Source organism: Mirounga leonina, unplaced genomic scaffold (assembly GCF_011800145.1).
Source record: "Mirounga leonina isolate KUSES-001 unplaced genomic scaffold, KU_Mleo_1.0 Mir_165, whole genome shotgun sequence".
NCBI lineage: Eukaryota > Metazoa > Chordata > Mammalia > Carnivora > Phocidae > Mirounga > Mirounga leonina.
The window spans coordinates 63,207,229-63,225,715 of NW_023270415.1; the positions used below are offsets into that span (position 1 = coordinate 63,207,229).

Below are 18,487 nucleotides of genomic sequence, written 5' to 3' on the forward strand. Positions count from 1 at the left end.
ATAGATAGATAGATAGATAGATAGATAGATAGATAGATAGATAGATATAAAGAGATTTATTATAAGGAATTGGCTCACGTGATTATGGAGGCTAAGAAATCCGCAGGTCTGCAGTCAGCAAGCTGGAGACACAGGAGAGCTGATGGTGTACGTTTTAGTCTGCAAACTGGCAGGCTCGAGGTCCAAGCAGAGCCAATGTATCAGATTGAGTCCGCTGTTCCAGCTCAAGGCAGTTAGGCAGGAGCAGTTCCCTTTTCCTTAGTCTTTTGTTCTGTTTAGGTCTTAAATCAATTGGATGAGGAACGTGCTTTACTCTATCTATAAATTCAAATGCTAATGTCATCCTGAAACAACCCTCACAGACACCCCCAGAATGACATTCAACCAAATGTCTGGGCACTTTGTGGACCAGTCAAGTTGATACATAAAATTAACCATTCTACTATATATCCTATTTCTAGAAAGTAAGAAGTCCTGCAAAAAAATAAAAACAGAATAAAGGAAGAGAGTGACAGCGGAGTGCTGTTTTAGGTAGGGCAGTCATCTGTCAGGGATGCTCTGAAAGGTAAGACTAGACTAAATGAGTGCTAAGCTCACTCTAATTCATGTGAACGAACACAACTGAGATGAGCCAGAAGCTCCCCACCTGCTAGATGGACAACTTGTAACATTAATATGACAGATAACTAGTGACCATCCGTGTTGTATTGAGGACATTTTCTATGGTGGTGGTACATGGTCTGATGAAAAAGGCACATTGGACCAAACCTTTAGAAGACTTGGCATCCAGTACTGACTGTGGAGTAACCACTGATACATTCACTTGTCTCTCTGAACCTCAATTTCTTTTCTAAAAAATGAGGACAGTAATGGTACCCCCAAGAACGTTGAAAGAACCAGAATGTGCCAATGTACTGAAAAGCCCTTTTTAGAACCATTGGTAAAATAGTGTTAACTCTTTTAAAAAAAATCTTCGGTGATGTAGCTGAAGCCAGTCTTGGAAGTGAGCTTTTGGTTTGGACATCTGCACTTAACCTCATGAGTGCCTTAAGTGAAAAACTGTTCTGTGACCACAGTTTTCCTTCAGATGTCTTGGTGAATGAATGGCCTAGCTAGGTATGTTGCTAGTGGCATAGAAAAAATAATTTGTAGCCACTAAATGAATCTGACCAGTTGTGGTGAAAATCATTGTGAGATTTTCTGAGTGCATATTAAGATAATGTGAGTAAAAATAGCACATGCTCTCCTTTCGTTCAGCTTCGCCTCCTGCATTGGATAAATAGCAAGGAAGACAGGCAAATCTGATACCTAAATATCTATAATCCACTTTCCCAGTGTGGCAGTGCTCCAGGGTGGGAGGAGAGACCAAGTTCAACTGAGCCGTCATGGTTTATTTTTCTAGTGCCTTGCTGGAGGTATGAATTATATGAAAAGAGGAATTCCTTTTTATTTTTATTTATTTATTTATTTATTTATTTTTTTAAAGATTTTATTTATTTATTTAAGAGAGAGAGAATGAGAGAGAGAGAACACATGAGAGGGGATAGGGTCAGAGGACGAAGCAGACTCCCCGCCGAGCAGGGAGCCCGATGCGGGACTCGATCCCGGGACTCCGGGATCATGACCTGAGCCAAAGGCAGTCGCTTAACCAACTGAGCCACCCAGGTGCCCGGAATTCCTTTTTAACAACACAATTCAATGTAGTCCACATTCATTGATGTGCTTCATGCCAAAAACCGAGCCGGACAAAGGAGATAAAAAGAGAAGATGCAAATTTCTTTTCTTTCAGTGAGTTCAGTCAAATCAGGGAGATAGAAATGGAAACAAATCATAATAGTCCAGTGTTATGAATATAGCAAACCATGTACAAATGCAGAGGCAGTAAAGAGGGGCAGATAAATGAGTCCCGTCTGAGGACTATTGGAAAAGCTATGGAGTTGTGAAGTGTGACCTGGGTTTTGAAGGATAAATAGGAGTTTGCCTGGCAGAAAAAGGCTGCTTCTGTCAATTCTCTCTTTTCTGTTTTCATTAACTATGTTGGTGAACACTTTTATCCATGAATACATTGTAAATATTTCTATTTAAGCCATAATTGGGTCATTAATTTGAATGCTATTAGAACAAAAAGAATAACATGGTATAAAAGGAAGACTTTTAATTTGGTAATTTCATGTCATTCTCACCAAAGTAACACCTCCCCCTCCACACAATTACTCTTTGTATCATTATGTTTATTTTTATAAAGCATTTTTAAAAATCTGAACTTACGTTGTTTTGCTAGAGTGTGTTTCTTCTTACTAAGAATTTAAGCAGCTGGAAGGCAAGAACTTTGTTGTGTTCCTGATTGCCCAGAACAGTGCTTGGCATATAGTAAATATTAAACACATAATAAATAAATAAATAAATAAATAAATAAATAAATAAATAAATAAATAAATAAATAAATAGAATCCAGAAAATTAGTCTCATAATATCAAATTAATAAACAAGTTTAGAGTAGACTGGTTTATACTAATTCAGGGTGGTTGTATTTTTTCTTTTTTTAATGATCCACTGAAAAGCTTTTATTAAAAACCCTGGGGCGGTAGGGCACCTGGGTGGCTCAGTTGGTTAAGCGACTGCCTTCGGCTCAGGTCATGATCCTGGAGTCCCGGGATCGAGTCCCGCATCGGGCTCCCTGCTCGGCGGGGAGTCTGCTTCTCCCTCTGACCCTCCTCCCTCTCATGCTCTCTGTCTCTCATTCTCTCTCTCTTGCAAATAAATAAAATCTTAAAAAACAAAAAACAAAAAACAAAAAAACAAAAACCCTGGGACGGTAGGTGGTTGGGGAGGGTTCAGTTCTGTTGCTTGATTCTGGAGGAATTGGCCTGGAGCACAGCCCCTGTGGACAGGTAGGGGTGCTTGATTTAACTTGTATTTTTTTTTTTTTTTGCCCAAGAATCTGTATTTTATTTAATTTTAATTTTTTTTTTGAATTAACTTCTATTTTCAACACAAAATTCTTTCAGGATGTCAGTAGCACAGTGAAATTGGTATAAAATGACCGTTAAAGAGATGCTTTTCACATGGGCTATTTAAGTACTAAGTGCATTACATTTGGAAGGGAAAAAGTTTTAGACAATTGGAAATGCTTGCAAATGGCATATACTAGCTCTGGGGGTCACAGCAGGGGCCGGTTCCGTGGGACACCGCATTTTTCCTCTGCTTTCTAAATCTGTATGATGTAGAGTGCCTTACAGAAGTCTATATAGCCCATGGGGCACATGAGTGGCTCAGTTGGTTAAGCCTTTGATTCTTGATTTCGGCTCAGGTCATGATCTCAGGGTCCTGAGATCGAGCCCCACACTGGGCTCCACGCTCAGCAGGGAGTCTGCTTGAAATTCCCTCTCCCTCTGCCTCTCCCTCCATTTGTGCTCTCTCTCTCAAGTAAATAAATAAAACCTTTTATTTTTTTAAAGAAGTCTATACAGCCCTGTGGCTAAAAGCTTAGGTTTTATTTATTTATTTATTTTTTATTTATTTATTTTTTTAGAGAGAGAGAGAAAGCATGGAGGGGAGTGGCAGAAGGAGAGGGAGAGAGAGAGAATCTCAAGCAGACTCCCCGCTGAGCACAGAGCCTGACGTAGGGCTCAATCTCCCGAGACCATGAGATCATGACCTGAGCTGAAGCCAAGGGGTCAGTCCCTTAACGACTGAGCTACTCAGGAGTCCCCCAAAGCTTAGATTTTAAAGACATGATACTGGGGTCCAAATCTCAGGTTTGCCACCTCTTCACTGTGTCACCCCTTGGGCAAACCACTCAGCCCGTGTGTATCATCCTTTTCGGCCAGAAGTGGGACCAATAAAAATGGTACCTGCGTCATAGAGCTGTTGTGAGGACTCAATCCATAGATGAGCATAGAGGGCTTAACGTTGAATGTCAAGATGTACGTAACTTTCAGATAGGGAGATGTTGATTTCTCCTGGGCCTCCTTGTCCTGCTCGTGCAGAGGGTGGAGCACCTACTGCGAGCCGTTCCTTCAGATGTCATCTGTGACCTCAGTGTTACACTTGTGATCTAACCTGTAGATTGGGTGCTTTCCTTTGATTGCCATAAGCTACTTAGCTTTTTTTTTTTCCTTTTTACACTCCCTGCATTTTCAGAATTGCATTTTAGATAGAGTCCATGTTAAGCCAAGAACTGAAATAAAACACAGTTCAAGAAATCATTTTCCCTGCACCTTTGCTTTAACGTTAAATACAACATGGAGGGCCAAAAGGATTTATTTTATTATAATAATTAATTACAGAATGCTGTTTTAACAATGAAAGGATATGTACCTATCCCATTTGTTTGTTTATATTTTACCAATAGACTGTTTATAACTTGATTTTAAGAATTCACAGTCCTATTTGACTGTTAGGCTGACTTGATAACTAGGATTTCATGGGTTTTTTGGGGGGGGTAGTTCTTTTTATTTAATCTTTTTATTTAAAGTCAATTTAATTATCATATACTGTATTATTAGTTTCAAAGGTAGAATTTAGTGATTCATCAGTTGCATATCATACCCAGTGCTCATTACATCAAGTGCCCTCCTTAATGCCCATCACTCAATTACCCCATTCCCCCAATCCACCTCCCCTCCAGCAACCCTCAGCTTGTTTCCTATAGTTAAGAGTCTCCGATGGTTTGCCTCCCTCTCTATTTTCATCTCATTTTATTTTTCCTCCCCTTCCCCTGTGTTAATCTGTTTTGTTTCTTAAATTCCACGTATGGATGAAATTGTATAATGCTTGTCTTTCTCTGATTGATTTATTTTGCTCAACATAATACCCTCTAGTTTCATCCACATCATTGCAAATGACAAGATTTCATTTTTTTTGATGGCTGAGTAGTATTCCATTGTCTACATATACCACATCTTCTTTATCCATTCATCTGTGGATGGACACCTGGGTCTTCCCATCGTTTGGCTGTTGTGGACATGTACCTGTCCCTTTTAAATGCATTTTAAAATGACATTTGGCTACAGAGTTTTACATGACATTTATCTGGGCTCCCAGGTGTGTCTGGTTTTCCACCATTTGATTCCTTAGCACATTTTAAGATGCTTAATATTTTTTTTTCTGACTGGTCTCTCCCTGTGGAATGCTGACATGGATAACATATTTTCCAGTGGAAGGAGATAGCATTTGTCATCAGTGCTGAATCTGGGCTCTTATTTTTAATAAGATTTGAATATACGCAAAAATTCTTATTTTTAAAAAAGATTTTATTTATTTATTTTAGAGAGAGGCAGAGATAGTGACAGAGAACAGGAGCAGGGAGCCCAACGTGGGACTCTGATCCCAGGACCCTGAGATCATGAACTGAGCCGAAGGCAGACACTGACTGAGCCACCCAGGCACCCTGAATATATTTAAAATTTAATAAAATTTGAATGTATATTTTAAAAGATTCACTAGAGCAGCTGGAGTCATGTTTGAGATGTGTGATTATTGAACCTGGCAACTTTAAAACTACCTCTTGCCCCAAGTGCTTGAACATTGGTCTGCCTCGGGCACAAACACACTTGGCAGGGTACGCCCGGTGCAAACTCTATACACAGTTCGTTCCGCCTACACTCAATCTTAGTGAAGTTGGACGTGCTGCATTTGTGCCTGCTACAGTGGGAGACAGCCCTTAGTATCATGGTGCTTGGACAGATCTTAGAGCTAATAATCAGGGTTTAGGGCATTTAAAGAAAATACTGTTTCCACAGTTCCCAAGTGTGTGTGCACTAATTTTGAAGAAAAATCATACATTGAAATGCAAAATCAGGGGCACCTGGGTGGCTCAGTCCTTAAGCGTCTGCCTTCAGCTCAGGTCATGATCCCAGGGTCCAGGGATCAAGCCCCACATCAGGCTCCCTGCTCAGCGGGAAGCCTGCTTCTCCCTCTCCCACTCCCCCTGCTTGTGTTCCCTCTCTCGCTGTATCTCTCTCTGAGTCAAATAAATAAATAAAATCTTTTAAAAATATGCAAAAGCAATGATAATATTTTGACTTCCGAAATCCAACAACATCTTAAAAACTGCATCTTTCTGCTGATATAACAGATACCGGTCTTTAGTTAGAAAACAGGGCATACAGGGGCCTTGATTTCAAGTCAAGTATGTGGAATTGTACCTTGTCTTTAAGGTTTGGTGTTTAAATTGTATGATATAAACACCGAAATTATTTTTCTAGTCAATATTTTCTGCATTCCAGGTAGGATTATTTTTGATTAGTCACTTAATCTGTTATTTTTTAATGGTATAATAATCATTCAAACCCCTCTCTCCCCCAGAAAAGCTAAGACTTTGCCTACAACCCACATATCACCAGAGGGCTACTGCCACCCCAATTCCTTGGTCCTTCTCACCCAAGACAATCACTGTCTTGGACTCTTTTCTTCATCACCCAACAACACCCCACCCCCACTCCTAAACATAGATCTACGGTGTCCATATATATTTTTAAGAAGGGAATATTTTTATATTAATTATTTTTACCTTTATAAAAAGATGTCATGCTGATAGCAATATTTTGGGATTCATATTTCCCCTCACCAAATATTGCTACCTTCCAAATAGCGGTATGTAGCTAAGATTCATCCAGATTGCTGCATTTCAGTGTAGTTCACCTATTTTTGTTCTCACATAAAATATCAGTTTTCCTAGTCCTCTTCGAAATAAGCAGGGAGAAATTGCTCCCTTTCTAAGAGCCTATCTACAATGCACTCAAATAATTTATTACAAAGTGAAACAGTACCCCCCAGTAGTTTTGGAAAAGAAAGAAAAGGACTCTCCATCTGAAGTAAGTTTCCCCATAAAAACTGAGAGAGAGAGATTCTTAAAGCTTCAAAAGACTTCAGTTTTCCCTGATTATTTCCAAATCCCAAATTAATTTTTATCCCATGACTTCTTGCAATAATTCTGTTTTAGAATACTTCAGTGTAGTGGCTTTGTATTTGATTATTAAAGAAGGAAGATTTGGTGCCCAAAAATGTAATATATAAACTTTGGATTTATTGAGCTGCGCTGTTTAGCTTCCATAATGAGTACCTGATTATTTCATTGGCAAGTACATTTTTTCCCTTCTGGTAAAAGGATCTAAGTATTCCATGCATATTTATGTCTGGGGAAAAAAAAGATTTTTTTAGAATAAATGTGACCTGGCAGGTTCAGGGGCATCTATTGAATTGCCCAGTCCAACTGTAGTAGGTTGATTATTTTTGCCCTGGGGGAAAATATTCATAAACACTTCTGTGTTTTGGTTTTCATTACATAAACTGTATTGTATTTCAAATATTGTTTTATTGTTATTTTAATGTTAGAACACAAATGAGATAGGGACTAGCTGGGCAATTTCAAGAAGTTGACATGGACACAAAGAAAACACTCGCACTGTATTCATGATCACCAGTCCTAATATGAACTTTGAGCAAAGTTAAGTAGCCCATTTGGAAACACAAACTAGAGTATGAAGCAATGCTCCTAAACGTACTAACCATACTGCAAAACTCTAAAGGTTCTAATACACTAAGAATATTTTAGTGTCTTGGCTCTGGAGGACAGACACCTAGTCAAGCACAAACCCAGCCTTATCAGACAGCGTCTTCCTTTGTTGCAAAGATCATTTCGGCTGAGACTTTCTCTTTGGGTAAAGCTTAGGGTAGTTTTACTCTGGCTTCTGGGCATCTTTTCTAGCTCCTTATTCTAAAACTTAATTGAGCCATTTAAAAAATCAATTACTAAATGATTTTTAGGGACAAAACCTTATTGTCACATGGATACAATATGCGTAAGAATTTAAATATGGGGAAACTCCCGGGCCCTTTTCCAATTTTCTTCTTCCACAAACCCTTCCTACTTTAGCAGAGATCTGTGTATTTTTCTTTTCTTTTCTTTTTTAATTTTTATTGACATTCAATTAGCCAACCTATAGTACATCATTAGTTTCGGATGTAGAGTTCAGTAATTCATCAGTTGCATGTAACACCCAGTGCTCATCACATCACACTGTATACCTTTCTTAGATTAAATGCACGGCTGTGATTTTTCCTGGGATTCAGGAAGCCCCTATTTCGTTTCTATCACTTCCGCCAACATAGGCTTATCAGAACAGGAGAGCCGCCTCTCTGCCTTCTGGCCATCATCCCATCTCTGCTGACTCCCTCACACTGGTGGCTAAGACCTTTCCTGGAAAGAATCTACAGGCTAGAACCCAAAGCTGGATGATGATTCGCAGACACTACTCTAAAATACACAGAAGGCTTGAGTTGCCAGAATGGTGTGAACCTGCCAGTGTTTTGCTACTTCCAGAACACTCACTGCTGCTAGCTCTTACCACATTTTTTTTCTAGTAAGAATGCATTTAAGGGAAAGGTTGTAAAAACGCGGTTGCTTTAGTAGGAACTTTCTTGTATAATTAGCACTAAGTTATTGGAAAGATATAAAATAGAATCACTTTCTTAAAAAAAAAATGTTGCAGCAGCGATATAGATCATTTTCTGGGTTGCGCTTTGCAGAAGTGAAGTTTTTCTGTGAAACTCCAGCCATCGCTGATATTGTGATCCTGGTTGATGGTTCATGGAGTATTGGAAGATTCAACTTCCGACTGGTTCGGCTTTTCTTGGAGAACCTGGTGACAGCCTTCAATGTGGACTCAGAGAAGACACGAATTGGTACATGTTCTGTTACTAGCGGAAGTCAGCTGTCAGTGTAAACACGCTGGGAAGCTTCATAAGCGATTTCAAAAAACTGTAGAGAGCAGCTTTTAGAATTATAGGATCAGCTGTGGTGATATTTCTAGGAGCACAAGTTTGGATCAATAAGTATCCATTCCTACTAATTTACACTGAATGATGCTGTCATTCAATTAATTATTGAACACATTCTAATTTTCTAAAAAGTCAAAATCTTCTGTGCCTTAAAATGGTAACTTTTAAAGTTGCAACTGGTTTAAGAATTTTTCAGGTAGACGTTTTCTTTTTATTTAAAAGAAACAGCTGAATCCAGTGGAATTTTGAACTAAGAAAATTGGAAATTGGAAATAGATTTAGAGTACAAAATAATCTTTGCCAAGTTAATTCTAGCTAAGATCAAAAAAAAGTTATAAATCTTTGAGCAGTATATCTCACTTTATCATATAGAGTCTCGTAGTTTCACTTTTGTATAGCCATTAAGGAAAATCATTCCTTTGAGGATAAAAATGAACCAGTAAATCTAGACCTTTTATCTACAAATATAATCAGATTTGTTTTTTAAATACCAAGTACCTAATTAGGTGCTACTTCTAAATGGCTAGAAAATATGTACTTTCCTCCTGCTCCAAGATATGTCCAAACTAATTCCTTAAATTGATGCCAAGAATTCTTTTTGAAAATATACAGTGAAGCAGAGAAAGAATTGTTAGAAAGATCAGGCCCTTTATTACTCTGGTTTCACAAACAGTGCACTAGATCTTTGAGTAACCCATCATTTCTGGGTGGGCTGTGTCATCTTTTTTTACCAGGTCTTGTTTCATCTTTTTTTTTACCAGGTCTTGCACAGTATAGCGGCGACCCCCGAATAGAATGGCACTTGAATGCCTTCAGCACAAAAGATGAGGTCATCGAAGCGGTCCGAAATCTACCCTATAAGGGAGGAAATACACTAACAGGTATGTTTCGTTCAGTTTTTGTTTTTAGCAATGTATCTTGCCAAAGATTCATTTCATTTCTTCATTCTGCCACTTTGTAAGACTTGGCATAGTATTTTTAAACCAAACTAAAATCTGAAATTCTTAGATGGCTCTTTTCTCAAACTCAGCCTTAAGAATTAAAACCCAGACATGCCATTCCTTTGGCTACCTGAATGTAATGTCCCCAGAAGGGCGTGGTTGGGCCAGAAGGAGATGGAGCAATGACGAGGCTGACAGTCTTAGGGGGGCTGGCCGTCTTAGCTTTTGCCAGTTCATTTTCCTTCCTCTTTTAACTTGGGTTCTCCTCTAGCCACCCCTCGTTTATTTTTTTAAATTAATTAATAATTTTTTAAAAGATTATATTTATTTATTTTAGAGAGAGTGAGCTCGAGTGGGGGGAGGGGCAGAGAGAGAGAGATGCCAAGCAGACTCTGCACTGAGAGTGGAGCCTGACATGGGGCTTGATCCTGGGACCCTGAGATCATGACCTGAGCCGAAATTAAGAGTTGGACACTCATCAACGGAGCCATCCAGCCACCCCTAGCCACCCCATCTTTAAATGGAAACAAATTTCTACCTTATTTATTTTCAAGGAAGGTATTTTCTTTGCCCTTATTCTGCAATCAGTAGTTATCATAAAAATATTTATGGGTCTTTGGCTCACCAGTATTTTTGGTAAACAAGGAATGTAAGAATATTTAGATTATAATTATTCCAACCACAAAGGGTTGTCACAGGTTTTAACCTTAGTACCTGCTCTTTTCTTCTGTAAGTGCACAGTACAGATGCTCATTTTAAATAGTAGCGATGCTATCATTGGCTTTTAAGTAAACCATTGAAATCTTGGTAATTGCTTTGCCACTTTGAGGCATAATCTTTTTGTTAATGCAACAAAAAACTTCATTAAACTCAAATCTTATACCAATATTGCAGCATTTCTTATCTTTTTCTGGATAAAAGGTGTTATGCTCAAAAGGCAGGAATTCGGTGATCATTTTGGATCTGCTTCCACTATCCCTAAAAAAAGAGACTGAGAGAATTTTTGGTCCTTTAGACCATCATAAACAAACTTTTGATAGTATTTGGGACTGTTGCTTCTGTGTGGGTATTCTTGCTTCATCCTAAATTATAAAGGTTTACATTTTCTTGTACACAGATCTGTCAACATCGATTGGCCATGAATTTAATGTTCTTTGTAAATGCTAGTTTCTGAAATGATGGACTCTTCAGTTATTCATATTACCTCTATTCTGATAGATTTTAGGTTTTCATCAGATCTGTCAAGAAAAAAAGGTCATTATAAAAATGAAGATGAAAATTCATATCTAATAAATAAACTTTTTTTAATTTTATTTTATCATGTTATGTAAGTCACCATACAATACATCATTAATTTTTGATGTAGTGATCCAAGATTCATTGTTTCTGTATAACACCCAGTGCTTCATGCAGTACATGCCCTCCTTAATACCCGTCTCCGAGCTAACCCATCCCCCCACCCACCCCTCCCCTCTAAATCCCTCAGTTTGTTTCTCAGAGTCCGTAGTCTCTCATGGTTCATCTCCCCCTCCGATTTCCCCCCCTTCATTTTTCCCTTCCTTCTCCTAATGTCCTCCATGCTATTCCTTATGTTCCACAAATAAGGGAAACCATATGATAATTGACTTTCTCTGCTTGACTTATTTCACTTAGCATAATCTCCACCAGTCCCATCCATGTTGATGTAAAAGTTGGGTATTCATCCTTTCTGATGGCTGAGTAATATTCCATTGTATATATGGACCATATCTTCTTTATCCATTCATCTGTTGAAGGGCATCTCGGCTCTTTCCACAGTTTGGCTATTGCGGACATTGCTGCTATGAACGTTGAGGTGCATATGGCCCTTCTTTTCACTACATCTGTGTCTTTGGGGTAAATACCCAGGAGTGCAATTGCTGGGTCATAGGGTAGCTCTATTTTTAATTGTCTGAGGCACCTCCACACTGTTTTCTAAAGTGGCTGTACCAACTTAATTCCCACCAACAGTGTAAGAGGGTTCCCCTTTCTCCACAACCTCACCAACATTTTTGTTTCTTGCCTTGTCAATTTTTGCCATTCTAACTGGTGTAAGGTGGTATCTCAGTGTGGTTTTGATTTGAATTTCCCCTGATGGCTAATGATGATGAACATTTTTTCATGTGTCTGTTAGCCATTTATATGTCTTCTTTGGAGAAGTGTCTGTTCATGTCTTCTGCCCATTTTTTGACTTGATAATTTGTTTTTTGGGTGTTGAGTTTGAGAAGTTCTTTATAGATCTTTGATACCAGCCCTTTACCTGTAGTGTCATTTGCAAATATCTTCTCCCATTCTGTGGGTTGCCTCCTTGTTTTGTTGACTGTTTCCTTTGCTGTGCAGAAACTTTTTATCTTGATGAAGTCCCAAAAGTTCATTTTTGCTTTTGTTTCACTAGCCTTTGGAGATGTATTTTGAAAGAAGTTGCTGTGGCCAATGTCAAAGAGGTTACTGCCTATGTTCTTCTCTAGGATTTTGATGGATTCCTGTCTCACGTTGAGGTCTTTCATCCATTTTGAGTTTATCTTTGTGTGTGGTGTTAGAGAATGGTGGAGTTTCATTCTTCTGCATGTGGCTGTCCGATTTTCCCAGCACCATTTATTGAAGAGACTGTCTTTTTTCCATTGCATATTTTTTCCTGCTTTGTCGAAGATTATTTGACTATAGAGTTGAGGATCCACATGTGGGCTCTCTATTCTGTTCCATTGGTCTATATGTCTGTTTTTGTGCCAGGACCATGCTGTCTTGGTGATCACTGCTTTGTAATATAGCTTGAAATCGGCAACGTGATGCCCCCAGCTTTGTTTTTCTTTTTCAACATTTCCTTGGCGATTCAGGGTCTTTCCTGATTCCATACAAATTTTAGGATTGTTTGTTCCAGCACTTTGAAAAATGTCATTTGAATTTTGATCAGGATGGCGTTGAAGGTATAGATTGCTCTGGGTAGCATAGACATTTTAACAATGTTTATTCTTCTGATCCATGAGCATGGAATGTTTTTCCATCTTTTTGTGTCTTCTTCGATTTCTTTCATGAGTGTTCTGTAGTTCCTAGAGTATAGATCCTTTACCTCTTTGGGTAGGTTTATGCCGAGGTATCTTATGGTTTTTGGTGCTATTGTAAATGGAATAGTTTCTCTAATTTCTCTTTCTATAGTTGCATTGTTAGTGTATAAGAAAGCAACTGATTTCTGTGCATTGATTTTGTATCCTGCCACATTACTGAATTGCTGTATGAGTTCTAGTAATTTGGGGGTGGAGCCTTTTGGGTTTCCACATAAAGTATCATGTCATCTGCAAAAAGAAAGTTTGACTTCTTCTTTGCCAATTTGAATACATTTTATTTCTTTTTGTTGTCTGATTGCTATTGCTAGGACTTCTAGTACTATGTTGAATAATAGTGATGAGAGTGGGCATCCTTGACATGTTCCTGATCTTAAGGGAAAGGCTCTCAGCTTTTCCCCATTGAGGATGATATTCGCTGTGGGCTTTTCATAGATGGATTTTATGAACTTGAGGAATGTTCCCTCTATCCCTATACTCTGAAGAGTTTTAATCAGGAAAGGATGCTGTATTTTGTCAAATGCTTTTTCTGCATCAATTGAGAGGACCATATGGTTCTTCTCCCTCCTCTTATTAACGTGTTCTATCACATTGATTGATTTGCGAATGTTGAGCCACCCTTGCATCCCAGGGATAAATCCCACTTGGTCGTGGTGGATGATCCTTTTAATGTATTGTTGGATCCTATTAGCTAGGATTTTGGAATCCATATTCATCAGGGATATTGTCTGAAATTTTCCTTTTTGATGGGGTCTTTGCCTGGTTTGAGGAATAAAGTAATGTCGGCCTCATAGAATGATTCTGGAAGCTTTCTGTTTCTGTCTTTTGAAACAGCTTCAGGAGAATAGGTATTATTTCTTCTTTGAATGTTTGGTAGAATTTCCCAGGGAATCCGTCAGGCCCTGGACTCTTGTTTTTTGGGAGGATTTTGATCACTTCTTCAATCTCGTTACTGGTTATTGGCCTATTCAGGTTGTCAATTTCTTCCTGTTTCAGTCTTGGGAGTTTATAGGTTTCCAGGAAGGCATCCATTTCATCCAGGTTGCTCAGCTTATTGGCATATAGTTGTTGATAATAATTTCTAATAATTGTTTCTATTTCCTTGGTGTTAGTCGTGATCTCTCCCCTTTCATTCATAATTTTATTAATTTGGGTCCTTTCTCTTTTCTTTTGGGTAAGTCTGGGCAGTAGTTTATTGATCTTATTAATTCTTTCAAAGAACCAGCTTCTAGAGTCGTTGATCTGATCTACTGCGTTTCTGGTTTCTAACTCATTGATCTCTGCTCTAATCTTAATTAATAAAAAAAATTTTAGATCAATAAGTTACTCATATTTTGGTTTAATTTTGCAGAATTGGAAGACTTTTTATTAGAGGTGATTGGTTTGTGTTTATTTTTTCTTGTTTTCTCCCAGGTCTTGCTTTGAACTACATTTTTGAAAATAGCTTTAAACCAGAAGCAGGAGCAAGGACTGGAGTGTCCAAAATTGGCATTTTAATCACAGATGGAAAGTCCCAAGATGATATTATTCCACCATCTAGAAACCTCCGTGAATCTGGTGTAGAACTCTTCGCCATAGGTATGTGTTACCATGGTCCTATTTCAGTAAGGGGCACAGACACACAACTCCTTAAAACAATATGTAATTGTACATGCAAAGGGCACTTCATTGAAAGCCAGGAGACCTGGAGTGTTTCTAGTCCTGACTCTAGTTGTAGCCAGTCTTGTGACCTGAGCCCAACTTCATTACATTTAAGATGGAAGTGGTGGTAACTTTCATATACCCTATAGTGTGAGGATCTCTGGATGAGATGCCGTCCATAAAATGTGAAAAGCGTAAAGTAGCATGCGAAGATTAGGTACATGTTTGTTAGCTTTTAATTAGTGAAGACTTTCTCTCTCTCTCTTTTTTTTGTAAAGATGTATTTATTTATTCGAGAGAGAGAGAGAGGAGAGGGGGGGAGGGGCAGAGGGAGAGAGAATCTCAGACTCTCCACTGAACACAGAGCCCAACTTGGGGCTTGATCTCGCAACCCTGAGATCATGACCCTGAGATCATGACCTGAGCTGAAACCAAGAGTCGGATGCATAACCACTGAGCCACCCAGGCACCCCAGGACTTTCTCTTTAGTATCACTTTATAGCAATCTCTTCTCCAGTAGTATAGGGAGAAACCAGTTCATCATTTCCAAGGAATTCAGGTCCTGCAACTATTTAGAAAGCCTAAAGTTCTAGATATGCAGTATTATTTCTTTGAGATGAACTCTTTATAAGGTACTGTTCTTGTGGAAAAGGATACATGTGGCACACATTCAGAATAACTGCAAAACATTTAGATGATGCAACTTTGCTCTCGATTAAAATATTTACAGTTTCTTTGGCAGCAGGAAAGTCTTTTACTTAGTAGAGGCCAACCAAAACAAAACAGAACAAAACAAAACAAAATCCCCAAACAAGAAACAAGTCATCTGACCCCTTCCTAGATTTTCTACTGGAAATGTGGTTTATAGAGTGTTCCATTCAAGAAGTTTGTGCTTACATGCTCTGTGCCAGGCATTGTGGTGGGTGCTGGGCCACAGAGATAAGGAAGGCAAAATCCTTGCAGAACAAATTCCTTCCAAGTCCTGATGACCTTTTCTTCTCTTTTCCAAGCTGTTTGCAACAAACTATTTAGTTTGGAAAGGTAAGAGAGAGATAATAGAGATTTGGGGCTATCTTCCTTAAAATATACTTTTTGTTGTTTTTATTGGAGTTAGAGGGTTTTTTTTTTTCATAGAATATTCTTATATATGAATACAAACTTGCTGGTTTTACTTAAAAGCCATCAAAAGCATTATTGACATTAAGTTCATTGTCTCTTCATGTACTCGGTGCTTTTTGTTCCTGTGGACACAGATCCAACTATACATTTTAGAAGCTTTTGTTGAAGTCCATCAGGCAAGAAACATCAGAGAAATTTATCTAATTTTTATTTTTTATTTTACCATCCTTTTGTCCAACAGAGGAAATCTTTTTAGACAATAAACTAATGGGATTAATTTATGTGTTTAATTTCCATTCTGTGGTCTTGCTGATAATGAATGGGTACGTTTTTAAACAAAACTTTAAGTGAACTCACAGATGTAATTTGGACTTTTTCTCTGGAAATTACCTGGAAATCATTAGTATTTATTATCTTATAACCCCCTAAAGCACATAGTTCAGAGACAACTAACACTGTGTCACTCAATATGTCGAGGGTAGAAGATAAATCAAATGGCACAGCCAGGCATCTGAGAAGTCATTCATGTTGCCCTAGGTAATCTCTCTTCCCTGCTTCCACAGCACCTTTAAAAAAAAATACCTTTAGGTGATTGCAATGACGGATTTATAAAGAAAGGCCCCTTGTTTGCTGAAGCCTGGGGAAGAGAAATCTACCTCCACACCCATAAAACCCAACACTGCGCCTTCCTTTTCTATTTATAGTTTCACTTACTCGTTTTAATTTGCGATCTTCTGAGAGGTGGCATGATATAGTGGTTAAGAGCATATGACTTTAGATCTAGACTACTTGGTGGGAATCCCAGCTGCACACTCACTAGTGTGTTTCCTTGAGCAAGTTAATTAACGTTGCTGTGCAACACCTTACAATGAGAGCAACAACAGTACCAAATTCCTAGGGTTGATTGTGGGGATTAAATGTGTTCATATACATAAAGCACTGCAGTTCCTGGGGCATAGCATGTACACTCTAAGTGTTAGCATCCACTGCTAAGATAGATGGGGAAAGTTGCATGGGAGCTGAGGATTTTCTGTCTCCCTCTGTTCCCTGCTGCATTCCAAACACCCAGCATTGTGCTTGACTTGTAGCAATGGAATTCCACAAAGATTGTGGGAAAAGCAGAGCTTCCCTATTTGCATTAGCAAAATTGCAGTGGTTACTAGTCAACCAGTTGTACTTGAATATGTTAAAATTTTTTTCCCAAGCTGTCTCTTAATGTTATATAATAATACTATAAATAGTAATAACAATACTTCTAAATATATAATTTTTATTCTAACAGTAGCTCTTAATTTAAGTAAACTTATTTTCTAGAAATTGAAACCTAAGGTATTGATAGTTTAGAAGGCTGGTTTAATTACTATTGCTTCTGCACTCTTCATGCAAGACAGACGTTGTTATCTTCCTGTTAAGATACACCGAACAAAATTAGGATGTAATCATTTAAAAATGATGCTGAAGGTGATTTTTACAAAACCAATCTAACATGAGATGCACCTCTTTAAAGTAGCAGATGCTTCGATTGCAAGGGGGTTACAGTGGGCTCAGGACAGGCTCACGGAGGTTGGTTTTTCAAATGGGGCACGAATGTCATGACCCTCCCTCTTGTCCTCAATGCAAGGGGTGAAAAACGCAGATGAGAACGAACTGCAGGAGATCGCCTCTGAACCAGACAGCACTCATGTCTACAATGTTGCCGAATTTGACCTGATGCACACAGTTGTGGAGAGCCTGACGAGGACTGTCTGCTCCCGGGTGGAAGAACAGGACAGGGAGATCAAAGGTAAAGCGAGCAACAGAAGGCAGTCATTCCGTTCATGTGGATATTACTCTGCCCAAATGTCTATTGTGGATTATGAAAATTCTTATCATTTTTCATGTTGACTTTCTAAATAGAGCCCTTTATTCCCCTAAGACGTGAGTCATGAGAGTAGAAAGGGAATATAGTGACAGCCCACTGAGGGAGGAATAGTTTAACCACTAGATCATTTTCTCCATGGTGTTGCATTTGGACCATCATGAGTGTTTGTTTTTAACTAAACTTTGGATTTTGAGGTAATTGTACATTCATATAAAGTTATAAGAAATAAGATGGAGAGAGATCGTGTATACATTACCAAGTTCCCCTTAATGGTGAGATATTCCAGAACTCCAGTACAATATCCCAGGCAGGATACTGGAATTGAGAGCCAAAGTACAGAACACTTCCATCACCACAGAGATCATTCCTGTTGTCCTCTTATGGCCCCATTCACTTATTCCTCCCCACAATGTCTCCCTCACCCTGGACAACCCGTGATCGGTGTTCCATCTCTAAATAGTTTTCATTTTGAAAATATTATGTAAATGGAATTATGCGGTATGTCCTCTTTGGGGACTGACTTTTTATTCAGGATAATTTCCTGACAATTCATCCTACTTGTTGCATTTATCAGTAGCTCTTTCCTTTTTACTGCTCTGTCATATTCCATGATATGGACGAACGACAGTCTGCTTAACTGTGGACACTTTGAAAGTCGATCAGAGAAAGGCAATTATCATATGATTTCACTCATATTGGAATTTCAGAAACAAACAGAGGAACATAGGGGAAGGAAGGGAAAAATGAAAATAAGATGAAACCAGAGAGGGAGACAAAGCATGAGAGACTCTTAACCATAGGAAACAGGGGGGGGGGGGGGGGGGGGGGGGGGGGGGGGGGAAGTGGTAACTGGGTGATGGGCATGAAGGAGGGCACGTGATGGAATGAACACTGGGTGTTACACGCAACTGATGAATCCCTAAATTCTTCCTCTGAAACTAATAATACAGTATATGTGAATTAATTGAATTAAAATAAAATAAAATTATAAAAAAAGAGAAAGGAAGACATCTGAGTTGTTTTCATTTGGGGCTGTTACAAATAAATCTGCTATGAATGTTCAC

The 18,487-nt window shown here is 38.6% G+C and overlaps 1 protein-coding gene across 5 annotated transcripts in view; it reads left to right on the forward strand.

Moving 5' to 3' along the window:
• COL14A1 (collagen type XIV alpha 1 chain) overlaps positions 1-18,487 on the forward strand; it is a 199,527-nt gene that overhangs the window by 33,893 nt on the left and 147,147 nt on the right. For all 5 annotated transcript variants that reach the window (XM_035011835.1, XM_035011836.1, XM_035011832.1 and 2 more), the window contains exons 5-8: positions 8,533-8,688; positions 9,546-9,665; positions 14,216-14,380; positions 17,184-17,345. In XM_035011835.1, coding sequence (XP_034867726.1) covers positions 8,533-8,688; positions 9,546-9,665; positions 14,216-14,380; positions 17,184-17,345 — 603 coding nt within the window. The remainder of the gene's footprint in view (positions 1-8,532; positions 8,689-9,545; positions 9,666-14,215; positions 14,381-17,183; positions 17,346-18,487) is intronic.